The following is a 24,948-nucleotide window of genomic DNA, read 5'->3' on the forward strand; positions in this document are numbered from 1 at the left end:
TAGTTTATCATCATACATACAGTACCACATCCAGTGGGGATTTACCTGACCTTATTAAAATATCATCCTTAGGATGTGGCTCTACAGCTGGACAAGAAATACTGTCATGTCCTTGGCTTAGAATGAGCTGTTCCCTCCCATGTCGTGGATCTCATGAGTTCATTTGTCTCTATGCCCTTCTTGTCGTCCCAGATGGCCAGATGGCCTGCGAGGTGGGTGGGGGTCATACTGTACATGCAAAAATAACCATTTACAAATGTCTCTCAGAACCAGTGCAACATTTGGTTATTCATATTCTAGTGATACAGTACAATAGGGTCGTTATATCAGTGCAATAGGTCAGTGATAAGCAGTCACAAGAGGAACCAAGACAAAAGTAAGGTATCATAACACTTATTTCATTTTATTAGCTACTCATACGTGCACTATTGTTACTAGGTTTGATCAATGTGATAGATAGATAGTCATTTCATATCTAGATACCCAAATTCATTTTACAAGCAGTGCTACAAAAATGTATACAACAATGAATTGTAAAACACATTAGTAGTAATATAAACATATGACTTGATAGAACATAGGACCAGTATGTCTGAAACATTGCTATGCCCCCCCCCCCCCCCCTCTCTCGTCTGCTCCAGCAGGACATTAGTCAAACTGGACGACAAGCACACCAAAAATCAACCACTACCTCTTCAGGACTATCTATTTCCCAAACTAAATTCCCAATCTGGCCCTCATACCATCATGGCCACCTAATCATCCCCAGTTTACAATTGGCTCATTCATCCCCCTCCTCTCTCCTGTAACTATTCCCCAGGTCGTTGCTGTAAATGAGAATGTGTTCTCAGTCAACTTACCTGGTAAAATAAGGGTAAAATAAAAATATATACAGTATATATATAATTCAGGACTATCTCTTCAGGCATTAAAAGAGTCAGAAAATAAATTAACAGCAAGGCACACACACACAGACATGGTAGTCGTTAGTCAACCAGCAAATCTTCAGCAAATTATGTTCACCAAAAACGACAACTGATGTTACACACTGCCAATTAGGGTATCAATACTTAACCACAACACTGTAGACAAGTAAAACAAAGGTGACACACTCTGACCATAGTTTGCGCTGTTTGTTTCTATGTTTTGTGTGGTCAGGGTGTGATATGAGTGGGCATTCTATGTTGTATGTCTAGTTTGTCTGTTTCTATGTGTTTGGCCTGATATGGTTCTCAATCAGAGGCAGGTGTTAGTCGTTGTCTCTGATTGGGAACCATATTTAGGTAGCCTGTTTTGTATTGTGGGGTGTGGGTGATTGTTCCTGTGTTGGTATTCACGTTACGTCTTCGGTCTTTTTTTTTTTTGTCGGTTCATTGTTTTTGTTCGTTGTTTAAGTATCCCATTAAAAATGGATAATCATCACGCTGCATTTTGGTCCTCCTCTCTATCTCCAGACGACATCCGTTACAAAAGGGACGTCCCTCAGATAACAAGAAGTTGTGTTGATGACACAGTTACGACTACAGTACCATGTGTCCAAAAGTATCAACCAACCTGATATACACTTGACGTGGCATCTTCTTCATATAGAACCAGAACAGAACACTAAATACTTTTCAATAGACATATTTAAGTGCATTATGTTACAGATCAGACTAGTTGAAAGAATGCCTTGGCCTCTTCACCTTGAAAACAACATTGTGGTTTTTGTCTGACTCATTTACAGGTGGAAGATATGCAACTGAAACCACAAATAATATTCAAACTACAATATCATGACTCATGAAATAAACACCTTTATACTGGACCTTGTGTATTATATTATAATCATATACAGTGCATTTAGAAAGTATTCAGACCCCAAGCTAACTATAGCTAGGCTACTCATGATGTATTGGTTGACCAAGCTAATTACAGCTAGGCTACTCATGATGATGTATTGGTTGACCTAGCTAACTATAGCTAGGCTACTCATGATGATGTATTGGTTGACCAAGCTAATTACAGCTAGGCTACTCATGATGATGTATTGGTTGACCTAGCTAACTATAGCTAGGCTACTCATGATGATGTATTGGTTGACCAAGCTAACTATAGCTAGGCTACTCATGATGATGTATTGGTTGACCTAGCTAACTATAGCTAGGCTACTCAAGATGATGTATTGGTTGACCAAGCTAACTATAGCTAGGCTACTCATGATGATGTATTGGTTGACCAAGCTAACTATAGCTAGGCTACTCATGATGATGTATTGGTTGACCTAGCTAACTATAGCTAGGCTACTCATGGTGATGTATTGGTTGACCTAGCTAACTATAGCTAGGCTACTCATGATGATGTATTGGTTGACTACTCATGATGATGTATTGGTTGACCAAGCTAACTATAGCTAGGCTACTCATGGTGATGTATTGGTTGACCAAGCTAACTATAGCTAGGCTACTCATGATGATGTATTGGTTGACCAAGCTAACTACAGCTAGGCTACTCATGATGATGTATTGGTTGACCAAGCTAACTATAGCTAGGCTACTCATGATGATGTTTTGGTTGACCAAGCTAATTACAGCTAGGCTACTCATGATGATGTATTGGTTGACCAAGCTAACTATAGCTAGGCTACTCATGATGATGTTTTGGTTGACCAAGCTAATTACAGCTAGGCTACTCATGATGATGTATTGGTTGACCAAGCTAACTATAGCTAGGCTACTCATGATGATGTATTGGTTGACCTAGCTAACTATAGCTAGGCTACTCATAATGATGTATTGGTTGACCTAGCTAACTATAGCTAGGCTACTCATAATGATGTATTGGTTGACCAAGCTAACTATAGCTAGGCTACTCATAATGATGTATTGGTTGTTTGTTTTCTTCTTTTGAAGCGCTTGGGGATTATGAAAAGCGCTATAGAAATGTAATAAATTATTATTACTATCGGCTGATATTGGCCTTTCACCCCTACAGTGCATTCAGAATGTTTTCAGACCCCTTGACTTTTTCCACATTTTGTTACGTTACAGCCGTATACTAAAATAGATCATAATGACAATCTACACACAATTCCCCATAATGACAATCTACACACACAACCCCATAATGACAATCTACACACACAACCCCATAATGACAATTTACTCACAATTCCCCATAATGACAATCTACACACACAACCCCATAATGACAATCTACACACAATTCCCCATAATGACAATCTACACACAATTCCCCATAATGACAATCTACACACACAACCCCATAATGACAATTTACTCACAATTCCCCATAATGACAATCTACACACAATTCCCCATAATGACAATCTACACACAATTCCCCATAATGACAATCTACACACACAACCCCATAATGACAATTTACTCACAATTCCCCATAATGACAATCTACACACAATTCCCCATAATGACAATCTACACACACAACCCCATAATGACAATCTACACACAATTCCCCATAATGACAATCTCCACACACAACCCCATAATGACAATTTACTCACAATACCCCATAATGACAATTTACTCACAATACCCCATAATGACAATCTACACACACAATTCCCCATAATGACAATCTACACACAATTCCCCATAATGACAATCTACACACAATACCCCATAATGACAAAGCGAAAACAGATTTTTCAAATGTTTAGCAAAAGTATTCAAAATAAACAACAGAAATACTTTATCTACATAAGTATTCAGACCCTTTGCTATGAGACTTGAAATTGACCTCAGATGAATCCTGTTTCCACTGATCATCCTTTTTATTTATTTTTCCTTAATTTAACTAGGCATTTCTGCAGCATTGAAGGTCCCATAGAACACAGTGGCCTCCATCATTCTTATATGGAAGAAGTTTGGAACCACCAAGACCCTTCCTAGAGCTGGTCTCCCGGGCAAACTGAGCAATCGGGGGAGAAGGGCCTTGGTCAGGGAGGTGACCAAGAAGCCGATAGTCACTCTGACAGAGCTCCAGAGTCCCTCTGTGGAGATGGGAGAACCTTCCAGAAGGACAACCATCTCTGCAGCACTCTACCAATCAGGCCTTTATGGTAGAGGGGCCAGACGGAAGCCACTCCTCAGTAAATGGCACATGACAGCCCACTTGGAGTTTGCCAAAAGGCCCCTAAAGGACTCTCAGACCATGAGACACAAGATTCTCTGGTCTTATGAAACTAAGATTGAACTTGGATGCCAAGTGTCACCTTGCACCATCTCTACGTTGAAGCAGAGTGGTGCAGCATCATGATGTGGGGTTGTTTTTTAGTGGCAGGGACTGGGAGACTAGTCAGGATCGAGAAAAAGATGAATGAAGAAAAGTACAGAGAGATCCTTGATGAACAGGACAACAACCCTAAGCACACAGCCAAGACAACGCAGGAGTGACTTCGGGACAAGTCTCTGAATGTCCTTGAGTGGCCCAGCCACTGGACTTAAACCTGGAGCCTGGACTTAAACCCGATCAAACATCTCTAGCGAGACCTGAAAGTAGCTGGGCAGCGACGTTCCCCATCCCACCTGGCAGACCTTAAGAGGATCTGCAGAGAAGAATGGGAGAAGAATGGGAGAAATTACCTGAATACAGGTGTGCTATGCTTGTAGCGTCATACCCAAGAAGACTCGAGGCTGTAATCGCTGCCAATGGTGCTTCAACAAAGTACTGAGTAAAGGGTCTGAATACTTACGTAAGTGGGATTTAATTTTTCTATTTATTATTAATTTTTGCAAACAATTCTAAAAAAACGTTTTGCTTTGTCATTATGGGTATTGTGTGTAGATTGATGATGGGAAAACAACTATTAAATACATTTTAGAATAAGGCTGTAACATAACAAAATGTGGAAAAACTCAAGGGGTCTGAATACTTTCTGAATGCACTGTATGTACGTATAAGCTTGCTGTGCTTGGATCCAACAGATCCCCCCCCCAGACCCACTGTGGCTTCCTCCTCTCCCTTCCTCTCCTTCCCCTCCTTCCCCATACAGTATCTGACTAGTTAATGGATACTGTCATACTGTGTAAGTGTCTCATCTACTTTCCCTAACAAGAGGTCAATTGAGATGTAGTATGCTGTGTGTGTGTGTCCTGGTATTGGAATAGCAGCAGTATGTAGGTGAGTACAGTAAGTCCTAGCCCTCTGCTCTGCCCCACCCTCTCCTCTCCGCCTCAGTCTGACCACTCGTTCTCCTCAGGCTCCGAGTCCTCATCTGATTCGCTGTAGTCCACTGCGATACGTCGGGACAGGATGGTGGCCACGTCGTTCCCCACAGGCTCCCGCTTGGCTTCCTGCTCACGCTGCTCCTGCACCTTCCTCAGCTGGATGCCTGAGGACACAACACAAGTAATCTGCTGGTTACAGCTGTCAAAAGATACTTTCCCTACTGTATATATGTTACTAGTAGCTGGGCTATCTTTCCATGTACATTAATGTAAACAGATCGTGCTGTGTAATCCTAGTGAACCAGAGGGTCTCACCTCTGCGGATGGCTGACAGCAGGTCGCTCCGTGCGTCGCTTATCGGGATGCCTAGCACCTTGCCCTTCCTTGGCAGTGTGCCCCCAGAGGGGTGCATGGCATGGGCTGGGGAGGGAGCGAATGTTGGGGGGCCACCAGGTGGGGGTGGAGGAGGGGCAACAGGGGGTCCCCCAGTGACAGGGTGGGATGGAGAGGGGAAGTAGCTGGCGGGCGGGGGTGGAGGGGGTGAGGGGCTGTATGGGCGGGACAGGGTGGCCATGGTGCCAGGGGCCAGGGTGGGGAGACCTGCAGGGGCCAGGGTGGGAGGCCCGGCTGTGCTGTCGAAGGCCGTCTGGGCTGAGGGGATGAGGGGAGGAGGTGGGGGTGGGGCCGGAGGGATAAAGTGCTCTGGCATCTGGTGACCACTGTGGAACAATGACAGAAAACCAATCAAGTCAGACAGGGCCTGTCCAGAACTACATCCTTTACATGATATCAAATATATGCCTGTGGCATTTACTGTAGATAGAATGGGCTTTGAGATTTTCATTCAACTTATATACAATAGAAGAAACGTAGTCATAGAAGGAAAAAGGAGAGATGAGATGAGAGGAGAGATGAGAGGAGAGAAGAGAGATGAGAGGAGAGAAGATGAGAGGAGAGATGAGAGGAGAGAAGAGAGGCAAGACGAGACGAGAGGAGAGAGGAGAGATGGGAGGGAGAGATGATATGAGAGGAGAGAGGAGAGGAGAGGAGAGATGAGAGGAGATAGGAGAGATGAGGTGAGAGAAGAGAAGAGAGATGATGAGAGTAGAGACGAGATGAGAGGGGAGGGAAGATGAGAGGGGAGACGAGAGAAGAGATGGAGGGATGAGAGGAGAGGTAAGTAGAGAGATGAGAGATGAGAGGGGAGATGAGAGGGGAGATGATAGGAGAGACGAGGTGAGAAGAGAGACAAGGTGAGAGATGAGAGGAGATATGAGAGGAGAGGTGAGAGGAGATGAGAGATGAAAGACAAGAGGAGAGATGAGATGAGAGACGAGAGGAGAGATGAGAGGGGAGACGAGAGGAGAGACGAGAGGAGAGACGAGATGAGAGACAAGAGGAGAGATGAGGAGAGACGAGAGGAGAGACGAGAGGATAGACGAGAGGAGAGACAAGAGGGGTAGCCAGCTACACACCTAGCCTCTTTGGCAGCTGCAGGCCGGGGTCCGTTTAGGGAGGGGTCTGTGGGTGTGGGTCCTTGGTTGGGCTGCACGCGGCCCAGGGAGTGCTGGCGGGCTTGGGCTGCAGCGGTGCCGGCAGCAGGGGGTCGGTAGGCCCGGTCCAGAGACTGGGTCTGGTTGAGGCCTGTGAGGTGCTCCTTCCCATCAGGACCCAAGACAGCTCCCTCCTGGGGTGGGTGGTTAGGGCTGGCAGGGTAGGACAGCTCATCAGACATACCAGACCTGGAACATTTAAAACCACAGATAGAGGTTGATGTGGAGCAAGGGATCATCAAAGACTTTCAACATACACCTAGTCTCATGTCAATGGAGGTCTTAAAGAATGGATGTGTCATCTAAAACCAAGGAACAAACTATTAAAACATAACAGTATTGCTGGATTACAATGTATAATATTATATGGTATCCCTTTAAGACTGCAGATTTGGGCACTGATATGGAATGCAGTAAATTATGTCAGAGCTCACGCTATGCGCTTCACAGCGCTGAATGTGTTTTGACTGACAGCCGTTCTGAACGCAACAAGTTGCCCCCATCCCTCCTGCTAATTGGGCAACTTTTTCCACATGTTTGTTGTCTGAGTGAGAGACATGCTGTAAATTAAGAGGATGATGTATTTTGAAATATGAGACGTTGAGGGTTATAATAAATACCTCTGATGTCATACAACCAATCCAAACACTCACGAGTCCAAACATGCACTTCACATTTCCATATCATAAAACTCATGTCATATACAGTACAGTGTCAAAGTTTATCCTCACTATGATGTACAGTTATCAGATGACATGGGGTCATACCCTGGGTTCTTCTGAACAGAATGAGCCTGTTTGTCTATTGTGAAGGAAATTTGCTGTGGAACACGCACCTGAATGCATGCATGACTGCTTTGAATGCACACAAATTATGATCGGTTTCCCTGAATTGCCCTGTGAAAGCCTAACACTGTAAGATCGTACGTTATAACGTATCTAGACATGTTGGCAGTAGAACAAGCTTTCAAATGATGCCCACCTGACCCAGATTGATTTATAATGGGCCGTTTTTGGATTGCGTAAACAACAACAGTAACTGTGTGATGGCGGGGATGCAGGGCTGAGTTCCAAACAAAACAACTGCAAGTGTGTTTGCTCTAGTTCCTCAACAGCACAGCTAGGAGAACTTTAAAAAACGCCTTGTAGTTGAAGATTCTTCTTTGAGTCACAAAAGTGCATTGAAATTACTTAGGAACTGTGCACACTCTGGAGAGATGTACGGCCACTTGGAGACACCAGTTAGTCCTCTAACTCAAGCCCTTGTTATTTTTTTTGTCTTATGTTGCACCTACCCCATATTTTCCAGGAATAGTCTTATCATGTTACTGAATGTATCCAGAGTTTTTCCAGAATTCGTTATCAACAAATGCGGCAAAAAAGGAAATGTAAAATGCACATAAAATCAACAGTGTGATGTTTGGATTCCGTCCTGTGTCCGGTGAACTGTTGTGTCCTCAACTTTAGTCAAACATTGTTCCATAATCTCCTAACTGTTCTCTTTCGATTGCTACCATGCTCATGCATTTTCATATTTATTCTGTAAGAAACATTTCAATTTAGCCCTATCCAACCAGGCCAATTTCCATCAGTGTAAAGGGTTTTAAGGAGCATGCAGGCTTTCAAACGTTTAGGTAGATGGCAGCAGAGAGCATATTTAGTACATTTACATTTAGTGGCACACATATCATACATAATATCATACAATTGTTCATAAAAAGTTCCTTGATTGATTGGTTTGTTGGTTTATTGATTGTTTGGTTGATTGATGATTGAATGATTGATTGTTTCAGTGCATCCCTACTGACCTGTCTGGAGAGAGAGATCCCTCAGAGGACATGCCATGGTAGGGTGAAGGCGTGAGGCGGTTTTCTGGACGGAACTCCTTGTCGTATGCCATCATGTTCCACTCCTGACGACGGTTACGGGCCTTCCTCACCTTCTTCACCTCCCGGCTGGGGTCCTCCACCTGTTTCTGCTCCTAGAACAGAAAAACCTATAAGACTGGGGTCCTCCGCCTGTTTCTGCTCCTAGAACAGAAAAACCTATAAGACTGGGGTCCTCCGCCTGTTTCTGCTCCTAGAACAGAAAAACCTATAAGACTGGGGTCCTCCGCCTGTTTCTGCTCCTAGAACAGAAAAACCTATAAGACTGGGGTCCCCCGCCTGTTTCTGCTCCTAGAACAGACAAACCTATAAGACTGGGGTCCTCCGCCTGTTTCTGCTCCTAGAAAAGAGACAAACCTATACATTTATTTGATTTAACTTTTATTTAGTCAGGAGAAACCCATTGAGACTAGGGTCTCATTTTCAAAGGTGCCCCAAGCTCAGCAAAAAAGCAATACAACAATACAAAATTATCACTTAATAAAAAACTACAAGTTACAACTTTCAACATTACTATCACAACAATCTCCTTCATTCAATCAAAACAACTGCAACTGTCATACAACCCATCTACTACTAGTCTTAAAGTGCCATGGCAAAACCAGGGAACCTGCATTCACAAAACAGGGAGTTCTGCAGGCTATTCCAAGAATGGGGGGCTTTAAAACTGAAAGCGGATCTACCTAGATCGGTACGAACGAGTGGAACCTAGAGAGTTAACCATCCCTGTGAGCGGGTTTGGTATCTCAAAAGTGAAGTGAGGTAGGTTGGAAGCTTTTTCAGCAGAGCTTTGTAAACAGAAAGGGAGTAATGAAGTAATCTACGGGACTTTAGCGAGGACCAGCCGACCTTTTGATACAAGATGCAGTGATGAGTAGTAAACCTGTCATCTGTGATAAAGCGAAGTGTGCTATGGTTCACTGCAGCCAAAGGTTTTAGAGTAGTGTCTGCTGCATTTTGATAAAGGGTGTCACCATAGTCCAAAACTGTCAGGAAAGTTGATTGTACAATCTGCTTCCTGCTGTTTAGAGAGAGGCAAGACATATTCAAAAAATATATATATATATCCACTTTAAATCGTACATTTTTAACTAGCTCTTCTGTATGTTTTTTAGGCGTTAGATCTTTATCAATTCAAACGGCCAGATATTTATAGGCGGGAACACAGTCGATGAGAGAATCATCCAATGAGTAAATACATTACATGGCCAAAGTATGTGGACACCAGCTCATCGAACATCTCATTCCAAAATCATGGGCATTAATATGGAGTTTGTCCACCCTTTGCTGCTATAATAGCCTTCCTCCTTTCAGCATTGTCATGCTGAAACAGAAAACGTCTTTCCCCAAACTAGTGCCATAAAGTATGCTGTAGCGTTAAGATCTCCCTCCTTCACCAAACAGTTGGCACTATGCATTCGGACAGGTAGCGTTCTCCAAGTACATGCCAAACCCAGAGAGGCTCAAACACAACAAAATTGTGAAAAGGTGGAGGGGTGTGATTACTTCCTGAAGGTTCTGTAGAACATGTATGAGCTCATTTATTAATGTAATACATTTCAGTTCTGCAACAGCTGGTGCAGTTACGTCTTAGTTGTTATTTAATAAATCATCATGCTTCCTCTAATTAAGGGCTCTATTCAATTCGTATCGCGGAAATTCAGCGTTACAGTTTAATTGAAATTTAAAGGCAAAGTTCCTGCGGAGACTGGTTCCTGCGGAAACTGGTTCCTGCAGAGACTGCATTCAGCGCTGCAGATGACGGCTCAATAGGAAATGATCTTTCCATTTCTATCGTGCCAGCCGTACTGTAACTCTGCAGCCATACAGATCAAACAGCCCCTAGACAATTTAAGATGTATACAGTATCTTAGTAGTGTTAGAAAGAGGTTTTGTTCATCTTGCTAAACACATTAGACAAGGCTATTCACTAACCATGTTTCCTCTCTTGCTCGCTCCCTCTCCCTATAAGCCCTCATTCTCTCTTTCCTTCCCATGCTCTATGTCTGTCTAAACACATGTCCACATCCTGAGGCTTTTGCACAGACAGTCTAAAAAAGAGCAATGAGCTAATCCTGACAGGCTTGATGTCAAATGGTGGAGGGAAGGAGAGAGGGTCTGAGACGAAAAAACAGCCAACAGTCATAACAATATATATATATATATATATATATATATATATATATATATATATATATATATATATATACATATGAGGGAGAGAAAGAGCAAAGAGCTTGCAGCGAAATAGAGAGCAGTGATTCATCACAGATACACATAAAACACACATTCACGCACGTGCACATACACGTCCACACAAACTCACTCACCTTGTCACCTGCCTTCTGCCGCCTCTTCTCCTTACGCTTGTTTTCTGTTGCCTGGATCATCTTCTCTCTCCACAGATTAAAGAAGTAGGATGGGTCTGTGTAGAACTTCAGACCATCCTTGTTGTCATCCCTGTATGACAACACATCCTGACCTGAGACACTGGCCGTGGCAATGCAATTGACACCTACAATTTTTAACTCTTATCTTATAATACACATAAATTGCACATCCCCAATGCTTAATTCTGTACCTTAACGTAAAAGGAGAAGTGCAATGACTAAAGTGGGGTTCAGTAAGTCGTAATGTGATTGGTTGAGGGCTAACCTGTAGGGGCTAAGGATGTTGAGGGGTGGAGGTTTGTCACAGCGATGGTACATCTCCATGACAGGGTTGAGGATGGAGTTCCTGGACACCACCTGCTGGTCTTGGATGGTGGAGCTCTTGAAGGCTTTCCTCATGTTGATGTCCTGCAGCGAAACTGGGACCAGAATGCCAAGGATAAACACAATGAATGAACACTACAACACTGACTCATTGGCAGCTATGAATGAAGTGCCATGGCACTTCGAACAGGATGAATATACAGTCCCCAGTGTATCCCAGCCTGTATAATGACAACTAATGTATTGGTGATCGAAGCAGCAGGGAGCCTGGGACTCAGCTGTTGGGCCCTAAGCCCTGGCGAAGCCCTAGCATTATGCAACTGTGTATTTTACTACACTTCTTTACCATGGTACTCTTAATTTGATGCTCAATCACACTTTCATACCACATGCTGTGCTGTATGTTGTCCTGGGAATCATCATGCATTGTATGTATTGTATTGCATGTATTGTATGATGTTCAGCAGATCATTTTACCCTTCTTATCCCACAGGTGTGACCCCCCCAACATTGCCTCCACCTACCCTCCTCCACAGTGGAGTCCAGCTGGGTGACTTTGACCGCCAGCAGGTCCACTCTCTCTTGGAGGCTGTTCATTCTCATGTAGAAGCTGTTGGCCTCATTGAACAGCTCTCCAAAAATATCCTCTGCATGTCGACCTGCATTCACAAAACACACACACACACACACACACACCATGCATAGACATGGGTCAGGGACAGAGAAGGGCAGTGAGTGAGTCAGTCAGCAGTCACTCAGTCAGCCAGTCAGCCACTCAGTCAGTCAGTTAGTCAGCCAGTCACTCAGTCAGTCAGTCAGTCAGGTGTGTAGACTTACTCAGGCCCCCCAACTGTTTGATGATGGCTGCCAGGGTGCTGTTAGTGACACACTCCAGCTCGCTGGTGACCCCCTCCGGCACGGCTCCACGGCACAGGTGCCTGGGCTCGATGCATCTTTTAACCAGCGGCATGGCGGCTGCCCCCTACACACAGTCACACACTCACCTACAGAGAGCCAGGGAGGATGGGTTAAAAAACACTCCAATTAGCACATTCATGACAGCTATAAAACAATATATTTAGTCTTCAGTGGAGCCATCTATAATGAACCAAAATATAAACGCCACATGTAAAGTTTTGGTCCCATGTTTCATGAGCTGAAATAAAAGATATGACATGCAGAAATGTTCCATATGCACAAAAAGCTTATATTTCTCTCCAATTTTGAGCACAAATTTGTTTACATCCTTGATAGTGAGCATTTCTCCCTTACCAAGATAATCCATCCACCTGACAGGTGTGGCATATCAACAAGCTGATTAAGCAGTCTGATCATTATGCAGGTGCACCTTGTGATGGGGACAATAAAAGGCCACTCTAAAATGTGCAGTTTTGTCACAACGCCACAGATGTCTCAAGTTTTGAGAGAGCGTGCAATTGGCATGCTGACTGCAGGAATGTCCACCAGATTTCTCTATCATAAGCTATGTCATTTTAGGGAATTTGGCAGTACGTCCAACTGGACCCACAATCACAGACCACGTGTAACCACGCCAGCCCAATACCTCCACATCCGGCTTCTTCACCTGCAGGATAGTCGAAGACCAGCCACCCAGACGATGAAACTGTGGAGTATTTCTGTCTGTAATAAAGCCCTTTTGTGGGGAAAAACTCATTCTGATTGGCTGGACCTGGCTCCCCAGTGGGCCCTGCCCGATCATATTGAAATCAATAGATTAGGGCCTATTGAATTGATTTAAATTGACTGATTTCCTTCCATGAACTCTAACTCAGGAAAATCATTGAAATTGTTGCATGTTGCATTTATATCTTTGTTCAGTATATATTGAACTACCTGTTGTGTGACACGTCAATTAGAAACACCGAATAAAGAAAGAGTCAATAAATGGGACAGAGAGACGCAATAATGACCATGTCATCAACCAACAGAGAGAAATCACAACATTTACAGCATTTAACCATTTCACTTTTTTTTAAATACATGCAAGGGTGCAATCATAAGGGCTCTTAATTAAAGGCATGCAGGACAAAGACCTACTGTAGTACTGTCCAAGACAAGAGGGGTGAGGTTCAAATGTATTGATAAAAGGAAAAACGACATTATTATGGATCATAATAGTAGCGTTGTAAAGTAAGGCAAAGACAATCAGAGGACGCCTGGACATGAGGATTGAACGGTCGGGTGGTACAGACTAGAAAACCAATGAAATGTGAGGACAGTATCATGGTCTACTGCACCATGGGTGGATGACTGTGACAGTGTGTGTGTCTGTGGGTAGGAACTCTGTTCTCAACCCATCAGGCTAATGGGTAGTGACCATCTACATTAACAGGACTCCCCACACAGCCCTAGGGCAGGCTGGCATGTCTTAACACAACCGCCTGGCATTATTTTATACAGTACGAACCACTGCCTACTGCTCAGCATGTCCCTGTAGTGGAGATACAATAGAGGAGACATCATCCAGCCCTCTACATCAGTGGTTCCCAACCTTTTTATAGTCTGGTACCACTTCAAACGTCCAACTTTCAGCTGTGTAGCCCCTCTAGCACCAGGGTCAGCGCACTCTCAAATGTTGTTTTTTGCATTCATTGTAAGCCTGCCACACACACACTACACAATACATTTATTATACATAAGAATGAGTGTGAGTTTTTGTCACAACCCAGCTCGTGGGAAGTGACAAAGAGCTCTTATAGGACAAGGGTACAAATAATAACACCTAAATGAAAAAAAAACACCTAAATGGACTGTTTGAAAATGTGACTCACATTTTTATTTGGCGTGCCCCCAATGGCATTGCGCATGCCCACGTGCCCCAGTTTGGGAATAGCCACTCTACATGATCGTCACCAGACTCTTCATCAACCATCTCCCTGACCAACCTTCCTCTGAACAAGCCATGAACTCTTCCTCTCTATCTTTGAAGGATGCACGAACTCAAAGACTTGGCCTCTATTGGTTGACCTATCTAACTATAGCTAGGCTACTCATGATGATGATGTATTGGTTGAACAAGCTAACTATAGCTAGGCTACTCATGATGATGTATTGGTTGACCTAGCTAACTATAGCTAGGCTACTCATGATGATGATGTATTGGTTGACCTAGCTAACTATATGTAACAGTATAATTTTAAACCGTCCCTCGCCCATACCCGGGCGCGAACCAGGGACCTTCTGCACGCATCAACAGTCACCCTCGAAGCATCGTTACCCATCGCTCCACAAAAGCCACGGCCCTTGCAGAGCAAGGGGAACTACTACTTCAAGGTCTCAGAGCAAGTGACGTCACTGATTGAAACGCTATTTAGCGCCCACACTAACTAAGCTAGCCGTTTCACATCCGTTACACTCACCCCCCTTTTGACCTTCCTCCTTTTTTTTCCGCAGCAACCAGTAATCCGGGTCAACAGCATCAATGTAACAGTATAATTTTAAACCGTCCCTCGCCCATACCCGGGCGCGAACCAGGGACCTTCTGCACACATCAACAGTCACCCTCGAAGCATCGTTACCCATCGCTCCACAAAAGCCGCGGCCCTTGCAGGGCAAGGGGAACTACTACTTCAAGGTCTCAGAGCAAGTGACGTCACTGATTGAAACGCTATTTAGCGCCCACGCTAACTAAGCTAGCCGTTTCACATCCGTTACACTCTTTTGACCTTCCTCCTTTTTCCGCAGCAACCAGTAATCCGGGTCACGGCACCACTGTAACAGTACTCGTCTTGCGTTGTGTACAATCAGTCATCGACACGGAACTCCAACATGTAGCACCAGTCATGTAGCTTTATTCTGATAAGAACGACACAAAATTGCACGTCATGCAATGCACGTCTCACCATCCAACTCTGCACTCACGCACTGTACAAAATATATGAACCCCCCCACCAGACACAGTAAGTTGCTAGCTAATACTGGCGTGAATTCTCTACAACAAAATGCACAACAAATATTCTCCAAAAACCCGCTGCATCTTATGTGTGATGTTCGAATAACATTTACAAACAATTTGATATAAATTGTACATTTAAATCATCACTTGAGTGTAAAAATAACTTTTGATGTACAGTGCTTTGCAACCAACAACTTACCGCTGGTTTGGTGCTTGTTCACTGGGACGATTCTAACTGGAACATCCCCCCTCGTAAGCAAGCTACGCAAACCAGCCAATAAGATGCCATGTTGAGTAGGTGAAGGCAAAACAAACTCAAACCAAAAACCCATTGGCTTAACAATAAAGTGGCAAGGGGAATCACCAATATAACCCTGTTACATATAGCTAGGCTACTCATGATGATGTATTGGTTGACCAAGCTAACTATAGCTAGGCTACTCATGATGATGTTTTGGTTGACCAAGCTAATTACAGCTAGGCTACTCATGATGATGTATTGGTTGACCAAGCTAACTATAGCTAGGCTACTCATAATGATGTTTTGGTTGACCAAGCTAACTATAGCTAGGCTACTCATGATGATGTTTTGGTTGACCAAGCTAATTACAGCTAGGCTACTCATGATGATGTATTGGTTGACCAAGCTAACTATAGCTAGGCTACTCATAATGATGTATTGGTTGTTTGTTTTCTTCTTTTGAAGCGCTTGGGGATTATGAAAAGCGCTATAGAAATGTAATAAATTATTATTACTATCGGCTGATATTGGCCTTTCACCCCTACAGTGCATTCAGAATGTTTTCAGACCCCTTGACTTTTTCCACATTTTGTTACGTTACAGCCGTATACTAAAATAGATTAAATCGTTTTTCCCCCTCATCAATCTACATACAATGCCCCACAAATGACAAAACAAAACCAGTTTTTTAGAAATGTTTGCAAATGTATTAAAAATACAAAAACTTTAATATTACAATTACATAAGTATTCAGACCCTTAACACAGTACTTTGTTGAAGCACCTTTGAAGCACCTATGACGCTACAAGCTTGGCACACCTGTATTTGGGGAGTTTCTCCCATTCTTCTCTGCATTACCTTTCAAGCTCTGTCAGGTTGGATCGGGAGTGTTGCTGTACAGCTTTTTCAGGTCTCTCAAGAGATGTTCAATCGGATTCATTCCAGGCTTTTACTGGACCACTCAAGGAAATTCAGAGACTTGTCCCGAAACCACTCCTGTGTTGTCTTGGCTGTGTGCTTAGGGTTGCTGTCCTGTTGGAAGATGAACCTTCACCCCAATCTCCTGAGCACTTTGGAGCAGGTTACATCAAGGATCTCTCTGTACTTTGCTCAGTTCATCATTCCCTCGTCCTGACTAGTCTCCCAATCCCTGCAGCTGAAAAACATCCCCACAGCATGATATTGCCACCACCATGCTTCACAATAGTGATGGTGCCAGGATTTCTCCAGACGTGACGCTTGATACTCAGGCCAAAGAGTTCAATCTTGGTTCCATCCAACCAGAGAATCTTCTTTCTCATGGCCTGAGAGCTCTTCGGGTGCCTTTTGGCAAACTCCAAGCATGCTGTCATGTGCCTTTTACTGAGTATTGGCTTCCGTCTGGCCAGCCCACCATAGAGGCCTGATTGGTGGAGTGCTGCAGAGATGGTTGTCCTTCCGGAAGGTTCTCCCATCTCCACTGAGGAACTCTGGAGCTCTCTCAGAGTGACCATCGGGTTCTTGGTCACTTCCCTGACCAAAGCCCTTCTCCCCCGATTGCTCAGTTTGGCCAGCTATAGGAAGAGTCTTGATCGTTCCAAACTTCTTCCATTTAAGAATGATGGAGGCCACTGTGTTCTTGGGGACCTTCAATGCTGCAGAAATAATTTGGTACTCTTCCCCAGATCTGTGCCTCGGCACAACCCTGTCTCGGCGCTCTACAGACAATTCCTTTGACCTCATGGCTTGGTTTTTGCTCTGACATGCACTGTCAACTGTGGGACCTTATATAGACAGGTGTGTGCCTTTCCAAATCATGTCCAATCAATTGAATTTACCACAGATGGACTCCAATCAAGTTGGATCAAGGATGCACCTGAGCTCAATTTCGAGTCTCATAGCAAAGTGTCTGAATTCTTATGCACTGTATATTGGTTTCGTCCCATAATTCAACCAATAACCTAAATTCAATAAATAGGATGAATAAAGGGTATCTCATGCTTATCTGAACACGTGGCCATTTTCATGTCATTATTATCACAATGTTTAAAATCAACATTTAAAGCATAGTTATTGGACAATTGTTCTTTCGGATGGCAATTTATGAGAATTCAGTGTGGAAAAAGTACACTTTTCAATTTCCCCGCTGTAACACAGTATATCGGGAGACATATCGGTATCGTTAACCTCTCTGGGGTAAGGGGCAGTATTTTGACATCGGATGAAAAGCGTGCCCAAAGTAAACTGCCTGTTACTCAGGCCCAGAAGATAGGATATGCATAAAACTGTTAAAATAATGTCTGTGAGTATAACAGAACTGATTTGGCAGGCGAAACCCAGAGGACAAAACATCCAGGGAAAAAAATTATTGAGGTCATAGGATTTTCCAATGGATTTCTATGGGATGCCCTTATTATTGGGAACCTGGTTGCAGTTCCTATGGCTTCCACTAGATGTCAACAGTCTTTAGAAATTGTTCAATGTTTTTCTTTTGAGAAATTAAGAAGTAGCCCTATTCATTGTAAGTGTCACTCCAGGTGGACTCTACTGTTTTGGTGCGCGTGAATAGGAGCTCGCTCCACGTTGTTTTTATCCAGTATTAGAAACAGTTTATTCCATCTTAGATTTTATCGATTATTTACGTTTTAGGGTACCTGAGGTTGGATTAGGAACATTGTTTGAAATGTTTGGACCAAGTTTACAGGTAACTTATTAGATACTTTGTAGGCATGTTGGGCGAGATGAAACCGGTGTATTTCTGAATCAAACACGCCAAATAAATGGACATTTCAAATCAAATCAAATCAAATTGTATTTGTCACATACACATGGTTAGCAGATGTTAATGCGAGCGTAGCAAAATGCTTGTGCTTCTAGTTCCGACAATGCAGTAATAACCAACAAGTAATCTAACTAACAATTCCAAAACTACTGTCTTATACACAGTGTAAGGGGATAAAGAATATGTACATAAGGATATATGAATGAGTGATGGTAAAGAGCAACATAGGCAGGATACAGTAGTAAATTTTTGGGACATAAAGAAGAACATCATCGAACAAAAGAACCATTTGTGATGTTTCTAGGACATTTTGGAGTGCCAAAAGGAGAAGATCTTCAAAGGTAAGGCATTAATTATATCGCTATTTCTGACTTTTGTGTAGCACCTGCCTGGTTGAAATATATTTTTCATGGTTTTGTATGCGGGGTGCTGTCCTCAGATAATCGCATGGTTTGCTTTCGCCGTAAAGCCTTTTTGAAATCTGACACAGCGGCTGGATTAACAAGAAGTTAAGATTTATTTTGATATATAACCATATATTTTCAAGAATGTTAAATATTTGAATTTAGTATTTTTGAATTGTGCGCTCTGCAAATTCACCGGATGTTGGCCAGGTGGGACGCTACTGTCCCACGTACCCTAGAGAGGTTTAAGTTACCGATATATTGGTATCGTTAAGTTTTGTCCCCCCAAAAAACATTTCGGTAGGGCTCTAAAAAAGACTAACATACAGTAATCTTACAAAGCTTGATTGTGAGATAGTACTACTGTAATCTAAATATATGCAGTATATACTCTATATAGAAATAAGGCTATTCTGTTCAATATCATTGGAAGACAAAGAACATTATTACTTTTCCTACATCAGCATATCATCTTGAAATGTCAGGCTTTGGAAAACTAAATGCATAGAAACAGTAAATGTCTTGGTAACAGTAAATAAATGTATTTCGTAAGTCATTTTGGACTGACCAATGTAAATATATGTATTTCCATGACAGAATTAAAAAGTCATTTTGGACTGACCAATGTAAATAAATGTATTTCCATGACAGAATTAAAAAGTCATTTTGGACTGACCAATGTAAATAAATGTATTTCCATGACAGAATTAAAAAGTCATTTTGGACTGACCAATGTAAATAAATGTATTTCCATGACAGAATTAAAAAGTCATTTTGGACTGACCAATGTAAATAAATGTATTTCCATGACAGAATTAAAAAGTCATTTTGGACTGACCAATGTAAATAAATTTACATGCAACTTAAAAGTTACAGATCACGGAATTTTGGCAACCTTGAGGGAATATTATTTGAGTCAAAATATGATGATCCTATGACTGGGAAGATATACAAAACCTTGCTGAGAGCCTAATGAACTGACAATCTCTTAGAAAAAAACTAACTATCGGAATAATGACTTAAAAAGAACTGATGTTGGCACAAGATGAAAGTTGGAGCATAACTAACGAAATTACATTTAACGAAAATGTACTCTTAATCCAGTATAAACTTATGTATAGCCTTTATTATACAAGAGAAAACATTCTCAAATTCTACAGCAGTCATGTGTAAAATACATAATGACTCAATAATCCATGCTTTCTGGGAATGCTATAAAGTTCGGAAGTTGTGGGCGGAGCTAGAAAGTTGTCTGTCAGAAGTATTACAATGTAAACATACATTTAATTCGTCTCTCTGCATATTCCAAGACATGTCATATGGGGGTGTGGTGAGATACCCAGTGGGCTGGACGATTCTCTTCTCATCACTCATCTTGAAAACATGTATACTAAAAACATGGAAATTAATTGAATTAATCCATCATTAACACAATGGAAAAATCTATTGATTTATTACTGAAATATTGAAATTGCGTGAGCTACGGAGAGAAACAAAATGGTGAAGTTTCAGGCCATGTGGCAGAGAGTGATGAGGGAGCTGGAGATGGAGGTGTGTGCAAGTGGGTCTTGGCAGGTGTGATGTTGTTGATGTTTGTATGGATGTTGTCGTTTGTATGTGTATGTTTGTATTGTTTATAAAAGAAAAGTAATAAATACATGTCAGGTTTTAAGTAAATGTATCTTATTTAAAAGAAATGGGACAAGATGTTCCAATTCTACAGAGTCCTTTTTGCAGCTGTCAGAGTTCCAATGAATTGGCACAGCGAAATACCTAGACATGTGTAAACAACCTCAAGGGGAACCTCTAGATGGGAAGCTGGGGCAGTGCACGTGACTGTACATCCTCACACTGAGGAAGGCCCATGATACTCTGGAGGATGGGAGCTGGCCTTGTAACATGTCTGCTCTGCAGCTTCTAGGTTGCAACCCCTCTCTGCTCTACGCCACACTGTGCGAACCTTGAGTTCAAGACCATGAGCAGCTGAATAGTCGAAAGTGCAGTTTATTTTTGAGAATGCATTCTTGAGTGGTGAAAGCTTTCAGCCACAGAAGGGTTCAGACGGGATCAAAAAACATTTCATACTTCACTATTATGGAGAAAACTAATATCAGACACTCACAGCTGCAACTTGTGAGAGGATTAACTTGATTTGAAGCCTACTTTGTAATTAGGCCTTCCACTTAGAGCAAGCTAAAAGGAATCCTGCCACTCACTATTTTGACCTCAACAATGAGCAAGCTAAGTGGCAGCTGAGTAAACAAATCCAAAGCTTACAGTCTCTGCAGCGATAGTTATCGTTCTGTATCCTTAAGAAGAAAGATACATTTACTATCTTGGTGAACGATCCCGGTAATCACTTATACATCTCCTAGTGCTGAGATCACCTCACCTCTTAAATATTATGCTTATTTATGTCCTGACACACTACAGCTTATTGTTCAAATATGAATGAGTAAACTTTGTTCTCCTTTGATAGTTCTTCATGAATGATTACTTTCACCCCAAACACTGCCGTCCTCTCGAGAATCTATTGGCTACTGTTGCTGGCATCTTCTAACCACTACAGTCTCTACCACATATTTTGCCATTCTCTCCATTGATTGCACTGTCTCTTTGTTGTTGGAGTTTCTTGCTATTCAAACTAACAGAGGTTCTTAGCATCTAGCTAAATGCTACCAGTGATTCTAAAAAGTTGGGTGACTTCTCTCTCATCTCTAATTCTTATCTCCTCTACTGGAGCCTGTGTATAGCATGCCTCCACAGCCTGGACTTAACAATCACGTGAACATAACTGATTAATGAGTGGAAACCATAGCAACGCTTCCACCGTGCTGTGCTGCATGACACTGACTCCAGGCTGCCTTTGACATAATCTACAGTATGTTCAGAACAAGATAGTAGAAATCAATGATCTACTGCATTCCTCCCATCACGGACCTAGCAGTTCAATCAGAGCCACCATATAGTGAGTGAATATATTAAAACAAGGTAAGAGCAATGAGCAGTATGCAAAGATCAGCACAGTTATGAGTAAATTATACAATGGCAGCACCCCACATTAATGGTCCCTCCTGCTCCTATAAAAGGACACCTGAAAAAACTGTATTAAGACTACTGAAGTCATGACTCCATAACCTTCCACTGTCATGCCCTGATCTGTTTCACCTGTCTTTGTGATTGTCTCCACCACTCTCCAGGTGTCACCCATCACCCCCGTTATCCACTGTGTATTTATACCTGTGTTTTCAGTTCATTTTGTTTCGTCAAGCCTACCAGCAGTTTTCCTTCTGTTCCGGTCTCTCGATTGTACCTGTTTTCTAGTTTTCCTTCTGTTCCGGTCTCTCGATTGTACCTGTTTTCTAGTTTTCCTTCTGTTCCGGTCTCTCGATTGTACCTGTTTTCTAGTTTTCCTTCTGTTCCGGTCTCTCGATTGTACCTGTTTTCTAGTTTTCCTTCTGTTCTGGTCTCTCGATTGTACCTGTTTTCCCAGGTTTGGACCTTTTCTGCCTGCCCTGACCCTGAACCTGCCTGTCGTCCTGTACCTTTGCCCCACCTATCTGGATTACTGACCCCTGCCTGCCTTGACCTGTCTTTTGCCTGCCCCTGTTGGATTAATAAAATGTTAATTTGACGTTGTCTGCATCTGGGTCTTACCTGAAACGTGATATCCTCTGTTGCTTTACAAGTAACAGTTTGCAAACTTTCTCCTTAGCAATTAAGACTACATTTTATGGTCTACCCTTCGTAACCCCTAGATCAATCAAGATTGTCAAGGTACCATTCGGCTGACAAATCAACCATGCCAAGTCATCCTCCACCAAGTCTAACCTAATTGTGTTCCATATCAGCTCAGAGGACCGACTCCTATTTCTTTCCTACAAGCTGTTCCGGCAGAAAGGTGCCTCTTTTAAGAAATGGTTGAAATATGCATAAATATCAGGGTGACATTCAAGACTGCTAAACAATTAAACAAATGGCCACCCGGATATTTACATTGCCCCCCTCCCATTTATTTTTACACTACTGCTACTCACTGTTTATCTATGCATAGTCACTTTACCCCTCCCTACATGTACAAATTACCTCGACTAACCTGTACCCCTGCACATTCACTCGGTACCGGTACCCCTTGTATATAGCCTCGTTATTTTATTGTATTACTGTTCAATATTTTTTACTTTAGTTTATTTGGTAAATATTTTCTTAAATCTTTCTTGATTTGCATTGTTGGTTAAGGGCTTGTAAGTAAGCATCTCAGAGGTCTGTTGTATTCTGTGTATGTGACAAAGTTTGATTTGATTCGATACTGCTGTTCATGCTGTTGTCTTGGTAAAAGGCGAGCATGCACCTGGAGGTCTCATCTAGTAGGATATATGGTATGCTTTACAAACATGTGCATTAGGTAACACTTAGTTAATATCTGTGTAATAGCACTGTAATTACTGTAGTATTGAAATGTTACACAATAGCCTAGTTTAGTAGGCCTAATTTATTCGTAACTGCTTAGTAATAGATCGATGTGCAGACATGTGGCTCTAAATCTGCTGCATCATGCAGGCACAGATTGCTTTTCCAAAAATATCCATGGCTTAATTAGTAGTCATCTTTGATTGGACATGACTGATTAGAAGAAAAATAATGACATTAGTGAGTTCATTCAGTTGGACTGATGATTACGTCATCATACCTCCGACTGTTGCTGCTTCTGCACGTGCATGTGATTTGTAAAGAAAGGGGAACAGGTGCTCGCCACTACAACCATTGGGCTACAGCAGCAGATAACCAGTCAGTGTTCAAGTACAGCTGGAAATCTAATAAACGTGAACGTGAAGAGGAAAACCAATATATTGATTGGTTAGAATTGACCAGGATGAATAGGATAGGTTGGGTTGATTGCATTTGGAGTGATGAGCGCGTCAACCTATGACACTACGGAGGCACCATATATGTCACACGAAAATATGTTTTATGTTCCGCATGATATAATGTCTTCTATTGTAAAATTATAATAAATAGAACCGCAGTCACCCCCACCCCCTCTATTATGGATTAGTATTTTTCCAAACACATTTTTTTTTAAATAGAATTTGAAATACATATTGTGCAATATATAATAATGTAGTCTATTCTAGTGATCAAAGAATGGTCAAATGGTACATAAATCTACTTACCACTGGTTGTTTTTCTTAACCTTGTTTTACCTCCACTCTTTGGCTGTATTATTTGGCAGCTATTAAGACATCACGCATGGAATAGATCGAAGGCATTGCTGCTAGCTACCATCATTATCGATGCATTGTCGACGTCAAGTGAATGGAGAACGATGCTGAAATCTGGATTCCCTATGCCTGCATGTGTGTTTCCTTGGCAGCGTCGGCTTTCCTCGACAAACACTCTGCGGCAACGAAACCACTGCGCATGCGTGTATGGGCTAACACGGACCACCACCCACCACCCAATGCCCAGAACATAAAAACTAACAATTTAGGACACAAAAATTACATCCCCAATTTTTTTTAGCATGAATAGAATGACCTAGCTGTGACAATGTGGCTTTATACAATATGCATAGACCAGTCTATGTGATAATCGCATGTTTCCATGCATCAGGGTGAGGGGCAGTACTGTGCATGGAGTGCTATGCTGTGGAATCTGTGGGAAAGGGGAACGGAATACAAGGGGCTCTCATTGTTGGGGGTGAGAACTCTGTGCTTGTCCGTGTGCGAGCGCGTGTGTGTGTAAGAGGCACACGATTCAAGCCTTTTAAAGTGGAAAGAAGTCTCCCCATTCCTAGCTTGGTACAGAGTGATCTAGAAGCTTGGATGCACATCCAAAGTATTTATCTAGCACTCTCTCTACATCTCATACACTAATGACAATTCAAAGGGTGAAAAGTCACAAATAAACTCAGCAAAAAAAGAAATGTCCTCTCACTGTCAACTGCGTTTATTTTCAGCAAACTTAACATGTGTAAATATTTGTATGAACATAACAAGATTCAACAACTGAGCCAAACTGAACAAGTTCCACAGACATTTGACAAACAGAAATGGAATAATGTGTCCCTGAACAAAGGGGAGGTCAAAAGTAACAGTCAGTATATGGTGTGGCCACCAACTGCATTAAGTACTGCTGTGCATCTCCTCCTCATGGACTGCACCAGATTTGCCAGTTCATGCTGTGAGATGTTACCCCACTCTTCCACCAAGGCACCTGCAAGTTCCTGGACATTTCTGGGGGGAATGGCCCTAGCCCTCACCCGCCGATCCAACAGGTCCC

At 42.4% G+C, this 24,948-nt stretch overlaps 1 protein-coding gene across 1 annotated transcript; it reads right to left on the minus strand.

Annotated features, from left to right (window-relative positions):
- Positions 1-377: 377 nt before the first annotated feature.
- On the minus strand, positions 378-24,074 carry LOC110510159 (actin-binding protein WASF3-like). Its single transcript, XM_021591517.3, has 9 exons — positions 23,841-24,074; positions 12,182-12,348; positions 11,869-12,003; positions 11,286-11,439; positions 10,961-11,090; positions 8,553-8,725; positions 6,668-6,934; positions 5,508-5,911; positions 378-5,356 (listed from the first exon to the last, which is right to left on the minus strand). The coding sequence occupies exons 2-9, from the start codon at positions 12,312-12,314 to the stop codon at positions 5,199-5,201; spliced, it is 1,554 nt and encodes a 517-aa protein (XP_021447192.2). The 5' UTR covers positions 12,315-12,348; positions 23,841-24,074; the 3' UTR covers positions 378-5,198.
- Between the last annotated feature and the right edge of the window lie 874 nt (positions 24,075-24,948).

Source organism: Oncorhynchus mykiss, chromosome 29 (assembly GCF_057628025.1).
Source record: "Oncorhynchus mykiss isolate SJ-2025 chromosome 29, ASM5762802v1, whole genome shotgun sequence".
In the NCBI taxonomy this organism is placed as follows: domain Eukaryota; kingdom Metazoa; phylum Chordata; class Actinopteri; order Salmoniformes; family Salmonidae; genus Oncorhynchus; species Oncorhynchus mykiss.